At 28.8% G+C, this 10,267-nt stretch overlaps 2 protein-coding genes across 2 annotated transcripts in view; one reads left to right on the top strand and one right to left on the bottom strand.

The window, feature by feature from the left end:
- LOC111617889 (mitotic spindle assembly checkpoint protein MAD2B-like) overlaps nt 1-4,224 on the bottom strand; it is an 18,572-nt gene extending 14,348 nt beyond the window's left edge. Inside the window, exons 1-3 of the mRNA XM_023359237.1 lie at nt 4,024-4,224; nt 3,892-3,945; nt 2,220-2,338 (exon numbers count right to left, since the gene is read on the bottom strand). Coding sequence (XP_023215005.1) covers nt 2,220-2,338; nt 3,892-3,916 — 144 coding nt within the window. The 5' untranslated portion in view covers nt 3,917-3,945; nt 4,024-4,224. The remainder of the gene's footprint in view (nt 1-2,219; nt 2,339-3,891; nt 3,946-4,023) is intronic.
- A 3,163-nt stretch (nt 4,225-7,387) lies between these two features.
- LOC111617887 (ras-related protein Rab-2-like) overlaps nt 7,388-10,267 on the top strand; it is a 49,978-nt gene continuing 47,098 nt past the window's right edge. Inside the window, exon 1 of the mRNA XM_023359236.1 lies at nt 7,388-7,517. Within this exon, the coding sequence (XP_023215004.1) occupies nt 7,472-7,517 (46 nt within the window). The 5' untranslated portion in view covers nt 7,388-7,471. The remainder of the gene's footprint in view (nt 7,518-10,267) is intronic.

The following is a 10,267-nucleotide window of genomic DNA, read 5'->3' as shown; positions in this document are numbered from 1 at the left end:
GACAGGATTAAGGCTTACTGTGAAAAACTTGGCTTCTATTATACTATTTTAGATGCGGGTTTTTGCGCTTTTGATTGCGTTTTAATAGGGTACGTCAAGAGAATGTACACTAAAAAAAAATTTTTCGAAAAATTTTCCCCCACGGGGGAAGTGTTTTACATTTATAATAGATACATTTTGAGCCACAACAAGGCATGGCGGGGTCTGCTAGTTTTGAAATAAACTGGATCAAAAATATAGAAAATATTTTTAAAAATTTATTTTGTGCTAATTTTAAATTTGAAATTGAAACTAGAACTACTCACTCAATTCTCTATTTCTACATATAATTTACATTATTATTGAACTTAGTTATAGTTACTGTTACTAACAGTTACTATAGTTTTCTCCATACTAGTAAAATTTATGTTTTTCACAATTTTAGACAGATTCTATAAGTTTACATTATGGTTAAATCAAAGGCAAGCTTAGGAGCTAAATGCAGGGCATATATGGCATATATTTACAACAGATAATGACATTCTATGAAGCCTCTGTAACAAGACCATTTCTTGTGAGAAATGGCCACAAGTTACTCAGCATGTCTCTACAGTTTCTCATCTGGCTGTTATACAAAGAAAAGGTAGGCAAACAATTTTAAATGCTCACAAAAATAAACCAGGACCATGAAAGTCTCCATTTTTAAGAGATTTAATTGCCACTACAATCAGTACCAACATTCTCTTTATAATTGATTAAGTTTCAATGAAACACAAACTATACTGAAGTAAATAAACATCGTTGTTGGAGTGCTAGATTCAGCATTTAACACTGAAAAGGAATAAGATGAAGGAACATTTTAAATTCATACACCATTTATTAACTTGATGACAATTTAAAACCATTGAAAATGTTTGTTTAGTTTATTAAAGTTTGTTTCTGCTGGATATTTTTGGTTTCAGTGTGTTTATTTCAATGCTTTTACCATAGACTACCACATTTTCAGTTTTAGTCTATCACTAGTTTACCAAATGTTTCAGGTAGATAGATATAAATCTAAAACAGAATTTTGATCTGAAAATCTTGAAGTCAACTTATACAACCAAATCAATTTTTATGTAAGCAAATATATTTATGAAAATCATTTATATTATTTTATGATTAACTTATTTTTATATATAAAATGAATATTCACTTATTATGCAGTATTTAGCTTATAGAAACAAAAAAAATATATATCATTTAAACAAAATATAATTTTAATACTGTATTATTTAAAATTTTTTGCAAATCCACTTAAAATTCAGACAATTTTTTAGAAACATAGGTTAAATATTAAAGACTAAATCTTGTTACTGAAGTAAACTTTTAACAGAAAAATATTATCAAGAGCTATTCTTACTGATTCTGTTATTAGACTCTTCTAATCGTTTCTAATACTAGAATTGACAATAAGAGCAAGAAGTCTTGAAAATGTCTTTCTCTTAACAGTTTATTTCAATGACAAAATACAGTTTTTGTATTTTTTATCGTAAATTCTAATGAAAATGCAGTCATAAGGTCTCTATTATTCAGCATGCATGTTAATAGTAAAACATTATAAAATAAAATGTATTGTCTACTAAATTGCAGTAAAATTGGAATTAATTGAAATGTATTAAATTGTTATTTTTTATTAATAGATTTAAGCATTTAAATAATTAATAGGTTTATGTTCAGCAGAAGTCAGTTTAAACTCAGTAACTTCATGAAACTATTCTTTTATCTTTCTATATCTTCATGGCATAATCAGGATAGAAATAAATTTATAATGTAAATATATAATTGTATTTAAATTACATAAGGTATAATGATACTGGTACACTATTTATATTTTTTCACAATTCTGTTAACCGGTGTTATGATCACCCTCATACACACTCATTGAACCTTTATCCATGGTACTGATTAGATTTCGGAACAAACGTTCTCAGCCTTTCTCGAGATTTGCTTTAGGTTAAATGAAAACTAGATTCCAAACTTAGAATGGTTTTTGAAACACTTTCCAACTTTGAGTTTTAAAATAAAATAAATTTGAAGATATGCACGTGAGTGAGGCTGAAAACGTTTGTTCCAAAATCTAACCAATACCGAGGATAAAGGTTAACAAGTGTGTATGAGGGTTATATTTTTAAAAATCAAATTCATTTTTATATCATAACAAAATGGAAATAACTTTAAATAATAAAAAATATTCAAACCTGAACAGGCACATTATATTTTCTTCGTCTTTCAAATGCTTCAGCAGGATAAACATTGCAAACAAAAAGAATATTATGAATTGCTACTTCTAAAAATTCACTTAATATATCTGCAGCAACTGAAAATTAAAAAATACTTTAATAGATTTATTTTAATTAGATTATAATAAGAAATATACAGTGTATTTTCCAGAAAGTAATATAAAAGCCATTGTGTAGACTTATGATTTAGTAAAATGTTTACAATAAACACTAACCTACATAAAATAGTAAATTTATTCAGTTTTTAAAGGTTTTCATGATTTCACTTTTAATTGAACTTTTTATTTAACTTGCTTTGTACCATGTCCTCAAATCTTGCAACCCAAATTTTATCCATTTCTAATTAAGATAGAAGGATGAAACTTTTACTGCATACCTAAGTCCAATGACAATGCATTTAATAATGTTTTAGGGAGTGACCCCTTCTCCACCATCATCCCACCCTGAAACTCGGTAAACATATCCAACTATAAAATTTAATCATTTGATGTATGACTGTAGTGATATATATAGAGGGATGATGGCACTTCCACCTCTAAGTCTGAGAATACACAAGTATATAAAGTACTATACATGATGGATGTTGCTTAGACAACACACTGCAAAAAATTACTTTTGCCAACATTGCTTATACATCACATTATTAGACAGTATGTGAAAGAAAATTGCAGACAGGACTGATGCTTAAAATTATAGCATTTATTTTTATTTAATACAATAATATTTAAAAACTAAATCCAAGTCTTGAGCTCATTCCAATAAACAGTAAATGACATCTGTGCGGCCATTTTTATACTTTATTTACTTGCCTTAGAAAAGACTAAGAAGTTTTTCCACTATTTCAGAATATCTGAAAAATCCATTGATGAATTATCCTTCTGAACATATATCAATCTATGCTGAGTTCTTATGTTTGTTCTCATAATCTTCATGTACAGTATCCCACACTAATGGTCTTTTCTCAAATTAACATATTACCATTTCAGTATCACTGATTCTGAGCTCATGTGGCCACATATATGCACACTCTTCTGTTGTATGCAATGTTCATTGACAAATCTTCACATCTATTGTAAATTGAGTAAGTCGATAAGATAATGTACATCCATCAAAAAGGATGCACATTGTACTTGTGTAATCTCTAATAGAAAACATGATACAATGCATGTGTCAATATACCTTTTAATAGATATACTTTATATGTTTGTGTATCCAAGTCTAATCTAAAAAAACAACCAATAAAGGCATTTTTAAAAATTTTTTAACATGTTGAAATTATTTCTTCAATTCAACCAGTCAAAAACTGGGTATACATTAATAAACACTGTACAGTACACGTAACTAAAATCTAGCAAGAAGAAATTACAAGAAAGCAAACATTTTCATCCGTGTTTAACGGACACTGGCGGGTATTAACTCTTCGAGTTAGCTTTCTTCTAATTTCTTCTTGCTAAATTTTGGTTACATGTGCAAAGTTTATTATTTCTTCATTAATTTATTCCATTTTGACTTATTTAGCCATTTTTACAAGTTTGAAAAGTTCAATTCTATCAATGCACAGTTTTAAATTTTACTTATAATCTATAATTTGCTAATAATGTTATGTAAAAAAACAATTAATAATAAATACCTAGAAGAATATCTGCATTCTCCATAAGTTTACAATAATTGGAATGAAGTTATTCTAATAAAAAAATAATGATAATCAATTTTCTTTATAAAAATGTATCTACAATGTAAATATTTAAATATAGATTCTTACCAGCTGTTATATAAAAGTACTGTAATTTCAATTAAAATCAATATATTCTCTTTAAAAATAATCCTGAAATCGCATCATTATATATCATTGAGAATATTAAAAATTTATAAATAAATAATTATATATGAAAACAAAAATAAAAAGAAATGTTTAGTTTTAAACTAAGAGCAAATGTTTAAAGTCTTTGCAATGTTTTGATATTCCACGCCATCTCGTGTCTAAACTCGATCTCATAAATTTACTTATATTTATGAAATGTATAGAGCATATAATTTTAATTATAAAATAAATTTAAATATAATTAATCACTAAAAATTAATTTTATTCAAATATTTTTATTTTAAAAAATTATATTCTGTATACTGTATATTTATAATTATGCAGTACATAATGCATATATACAATAATACCTTTATTTTATTTTTACTTTACCTTTAATGCAATAATACTTTTGCTCGAAATCGTCACGAAAAACAAACAATAGAAACGGAGGCACCATGAATCGTCACGAACTTTTTGAACAAGTGCAGAGTCCAAAACCCTAACATAAATTTTAAAATTTTTTATCTGTACCAATGAAGAAAAAACTTAAAATCGTAGTAACAGAAGTTTACTTTTTGTACATAAGTTTTCAAGAATATTTCAATAAAGTATGCGGATTCTAACATATAGAAATTCCGACCGGATATGTCGGTTCCCGTCCCTCACCACCCGGTCGCCCTATTGTGAGCCTGGCCAAACCCATAATGGGCTTGCTAAAAGAGGCCCTCTTAGTGCCCATAGGAAGAAAAGAGTTTAAAAAAAAACTTATAGAAATTAGATACAAATTTTTCGATTTTTATTATAATGTGATTTTGGGAAAAGAGAAATTTGATTTTAGAATATAAACAAAATTTTTCGTGTCATGTATCTATTTAATGACATCCTCTTTCTACACGGTGTCTTGCTTTAAATTGCTGTTAATTGTTTACCGGCAGATATATCTTAGAGTATCATTTACATTGTTACAGTATTTAAATTACATTGTAGACAGTCTTTAAAGAATCACGAAACAAATAGATCATTTCTAGCAAAAATGCATTTATTCGAATCCATATACATGCATTCACCTAGTCATGACTAAATAATTGGGAGTTAGAGAGACATGAAAAAATTGTGAAAGTTATTTTTTCAGCCATAGGGGCTGAAAAAATAACTTCTAGGTCTAGTAGCTACAGTTTAAATGTAAAAATAAGTAACAGTAGCGTAAGTTTACGTAATGCAAGCAAAAATATATATACTGTATACTGCATGTAGGCACTACTGACTAAGCTGAAGGGCTTAGCCACCTCATAGTGCCCCCCCCCGTAGCTAAAGGACTGTATATCTGAATAACGAAACAAAAGCTGATTTTCTTACTGTGATTCTTAAAATAAACTGTACCGAGTATATATTCCATAGATCTATTCACTGATAATAGAAATTGGTAAAATTAAGATGATTAGACGATAAAAAAATTTTAAAGCCCTCTCTACACAGTATAAATATTTTTGTAACTGTTAACTCTGAATTCTGTACAAATTTAGAGTTAACAGTCTAGCGTGACATTCGAGGCTTTTATGTCATTACTCCTTATATGATTTAACATGTTCAACTTTCCTTCTCTACTCAACTAAATATTATTTTTAAATTATTTTCTATTTATTTATTTTTATTTGTTTTAGTTGTTCAATTTCTATCTTTAATATCAGCAAAATTGTATTATCTACCATATTTTATACATAAATAGAAATATAATAGAAAAAACTATGAATGAAATTAAATTAACTGAAATGCATTTTCAGAATTTCAAATAAGTATGTCTTGTGAATTTTAATATATAAATATTGGAAAACTGATTATTAATTTATTTGATAATGTTTTGGCAACTTACAATAGGTTCAATTAACTTTTTAAATGGCTTGATCGTGTTTCAAATGTTTGAAAAACTAAATTTTTCGTTATGTAATTCTTGATATTAAAGTAATTTCTTCTGTAGGCCCATATAGAAAAATATTTTTATTTGAACTTCTAATTTTAAACATCAACTAACTAACAACTAAAACTGTTGTATTCAGATCAGATGACAAAGAATCTAGCTTCGATTTGATTTTAAGTATTTATTTATGTCAAATATATGCAAAATGTATATATATATTTTTAACTTTTTCTGTCCTGTGGGCACCGAGGGAGTTTTTTTTTTTTTTATATCTAACGTGATTTCGACCATACTCACAACGGAAATGGCTGAATGATAAGGAACGGGATCCATATATCTGAGACATTTTACGACCAAAAAATTCCTGGGGTTTATTAACCTTCCGGATTTGATCCTGACTCTTCAGAACGGTAAACTGAAGCCTAAACCGCCTAGGCTCACCAGTGCCCGAGTGGATGAAACCACTGAACACTTCCAGTGTTCAGTGGTTTAGGCGTCAGTTTACCGTTCTGAATCACGCCTCACCAAGGACTGGCTCCGTGAAGTTTTCCGGGTTTTCTTCAAGTGTCTAATACCCGAATAGGGAGCCAGTTTCTTACAGAAAAACCTTCCGAGAGGTATTCCTCTTGGCACGGATTGGTTTTTGGTTGTCTGGTAAAATTATTGCTTCGCTTACTGTATAGAAAAATGAGATATTTTCTTCGTCGCCCATGTTTTGCGTTGCTGTAATCCGTCAAACCAATCATACGCTCAACTGATAAATGTATGTAGTAAATGTATATAAAAATAATCATATTTATATTTATGCAGTCATTTCTGGTATTTTCTACAATTGTAAATAACTCGCGTTTAACATTATATTACTCGATGATTAATAATTTTTGCCTGTAAAAGACATTTTCCTATTTTTAGTTCCAATAACCTAAATTTGCAACAGTTAAGAATTTGAGACTAATTAACCTGAAAATTCTCGAAATAAAATTTATTTTTATTTTAAGAGCTTCACTCTCTACATTTTTTAAAAACCGAAAAATTTTCAAAAATCCTTTAACTTCTCTCATCGAATGTGTCACAGACTCAAGGTCTTAGATTTATCAGGTTGCCTCATAGAGAAGAAACGCTTCTCATTGGTTGCTTATTTGACGTCACTCGTAGTCGAAAACGAAACATCTTACTATGTCCTTATGGTAGAAACGTTACCGATCAGAGGCTCGTAGCTTTAATTACACGCTAATATTTTATTAATTACGATACTTNTAAAATTTATTTAAAATTTATTATTTTATAATGTGAATTTTTAACTGTAATTTTATGTAATTAATTTTCACGAACACATTTCATTTATTAATGTATTTAAAAATAAAAAAATTGTGAAATCCTGATTAATTTTAATTTTCCGAAAGATGTCGCCACTAGCGCTGACGCAATCCGTATGATTCAGTGGGTTGGCTTGTTTGTTTGTGTACTAAATCTAGTAAATAAGGAGCGAAGATGTCTTATGCATATTTATTCAAATATATAATTATTGGTGACACAGGTAAATTTATTCATTAAATTTTACACATTTTATGCACTTAGTAAATGATTTATAACGTTTTAAAATATGTTGCATGTGAGTTAAATGGCATTTGAAATTGATGAATTTTTTTATATTCATTTATTTTCCTTAGTAAATAAGTTAATCGTTTTACGTAACAGATGTTTCTGCATTAATAAAGCTTGTATTATATTATTGTATATTAAATAATTTCGTATGACGTAAAAATGAATTTTTTAAATGATTGTTTCAATTATATGTTTTTATAATTTATTTTGTCACTGTTTACAGTATATCGAGGTAATAACTTGTTTAATCGTAGGATATGTGTAATTATGATATATGCTATTGTTTCTCTTTAACAATAGTTTTTATATTATCTCTGTTTTAAGATCACAAGATTACAGTTCTTGAAAATTCTATCTTTGCATTAATATTTAAATCCTAAGCATACTATACTGCAAGCTGTAATATGATATTAATGTAGTTAATTTTGAAAAAAAAAAGCATAGGAATATGTCACAGAGTAATTCTGGGGGCTATATCTCGCAAAGGGTTGCTCGTGGAGATATGTTTCCTTTGACTTTTTTGTTCCTATGAGTATGCTCTACAGCTCTGTTAAAGTCTCAAACATATTCAGAGCTTGAATTGAGGAGTTAGTACAGTACAGTACACAACATATAAAAATCTAATTGGGACTGTATTACAATAAAACAGATGTATATATATACACACCTGTTTTATTGTAATACAGTCCCAATTAAACTTTTTCTTTCCAATTATTTACTGTATATTGGTTTTTAGATGTTCACATTTTAAGTGAATAACTTAAAATGGCCATAATTTAATCCTCATTGATTACTTATAATATGAACTTCCTGTTTATGTTAAAATGTATAGTATGTTAATTTTATAAATATATTCTTTAAATCTATTTTTTTTTTTTTTAAAAAGTACTGTCAAATACTGAGACTAACAAGTCTGCATTAAAATGAATGTTGTTCAAAGGCAAAATTTATTTTTGTTTTTGTGTTTAAGTGCTGTATTGCAATTACTAGTAGTAGTTTTTTTAAATCTTTTTTCATTCATCTAGAAATCTTTCAAAAACAAATTTAATATGACCTTTTCTTTGAAAGAAATTTAATGTTGTACTGCAAACTTTCATTAACTTTTAAAATTAAATACATTTCAAAATAGTATAAAATTTAAAACAGCTTAGAAATGATTATAATATAAAACATCCATCGAATATTGAAACTCCAGCTTTGAAAACGTAAATTTAATGGTTGCTTAAAGCAATCAAAAACATTCATTTTGCATTAAATATATGCTTTCAAAGCTGGCATTTTGGTGTTTGGTGGATGTTTTGTATAAAATTTATTATCATCATAGTAAAAATAGCAGACATTGAAATAAACAAAATGAACAAAACTGGTTTGGATTAGCAACAGTGCATCGTTGTAATCAATAGTATAAGATTTCTAAACTGTTTGGAAATTAAAATACTTTCATTTTATTTATGTATTGAAAATGTCAATAATATGATTTTAAATACATATAATTCAATATACTTATATTGTTATATTATTAAATAACTAGCTGCAAAGACCCGCTTTGCTGGGTTTTTATTTGTGGGCAAAAAGTAACGATAGTGAAGATTAAGATAGTTACATTATAGCTGCAAGAACCCGCTTTGCTGGGTTTTTATTTGTATGTAATATAGTTTTTCTATATACAGTGGAACCCCGGTTAATGAACGTCCTGGTTAACGACCAAATTGGTTAACGAACTATTATTTTGCAAAAATTTTGTCTCGGATAACGAACTTAACGGCTTTTTGTGTCAAATTTGTAAGCTTGCTGAATTTTAGGGAAAATCAGTTAATCGTGTGTCGGTGATGGTCTAGGGTCCATTCGTACGTTGGTGATGGCGGAGGAGACAAAGATGACAAGTATTTTATAGTGAAAATCATTTATTAGAACGGGAAGATGCTTACATATTTGAGGTAGTTGGAAATGGCTTATCTACAGTATTTTCTCTCGGCACTGAGGAGTGGCGTATCGCTGGTCCTACGATAGTGCAAGCTGATCAGTCATAGCCCCAGAACGGACGAGATGGGTTCGCTTGGTCACAGAAGCGATGGTAGGTTTCAGAGCCGCAAGACTAAAGTGGTCCGCGAGACACAACACAAATTTTAGCGGGAACGACTTCAGGCTTAATCCGGACGAAGACGACACAGATTAATCGCCATAGAATTTTTAGGAAAACTGCATTTTGACCTTGATATTCGGGGTTTTTATAGTATTTCTTCCTTGATTCTTACCTTACGATTTGTCCTGCGTCCCATTCCTCGCTTCCCGATTGTTTTCTTTTTTGTCTCCAGATGAAAACCGAAACCAGATCAGGTCAAGAGAAAAGTTTGTTCCGAGGTGTTTATTTGACACCTGTTCGTCGACTCTGATCGGAGATTGTTGATAAACCTACAAGCCTTTCGCTCATAATTTAGCCTATTGTTTCTGCTATCTGTCATTTTAGAACTTTAACGATCGTATGTGATGTTTTATATACCCGTCAAATCTTTCCTTTTTTCCGAAAATTTAACGTAGATCGACTGTTTATGAGTACGTTTTCCTATATTTTCATTAAAGAAAACCCATTTTACAAATAAAATTACAAAAATACTGACGGCTAGAACGGATTAATTGTATTTGCATTAATTTCTATGGGAAAAATTGCTTCGGTTAACGAAC

The sequence above is a fragment of the Centruroides sculpturatus genome, unplaced genomic scaffold (assembly GCF_000671375.1).
Source record: "Centruroides sculpturatus isolate CEXI.00-Female unplaced genomic scaffold, Cexi_2.0 scaffold215, whole genome shotgun sequence".
NCBI lineage: Eukaryota > Metazoa > Arthropoda > Arachnida > Scorpiones > Buthidae > Centruroides > Centruroides sculpturatus.
Note: the sequence above shows the minus strand (reverse complement) of the source record. Positions and strands in the feature narration are given on the sequence as shown.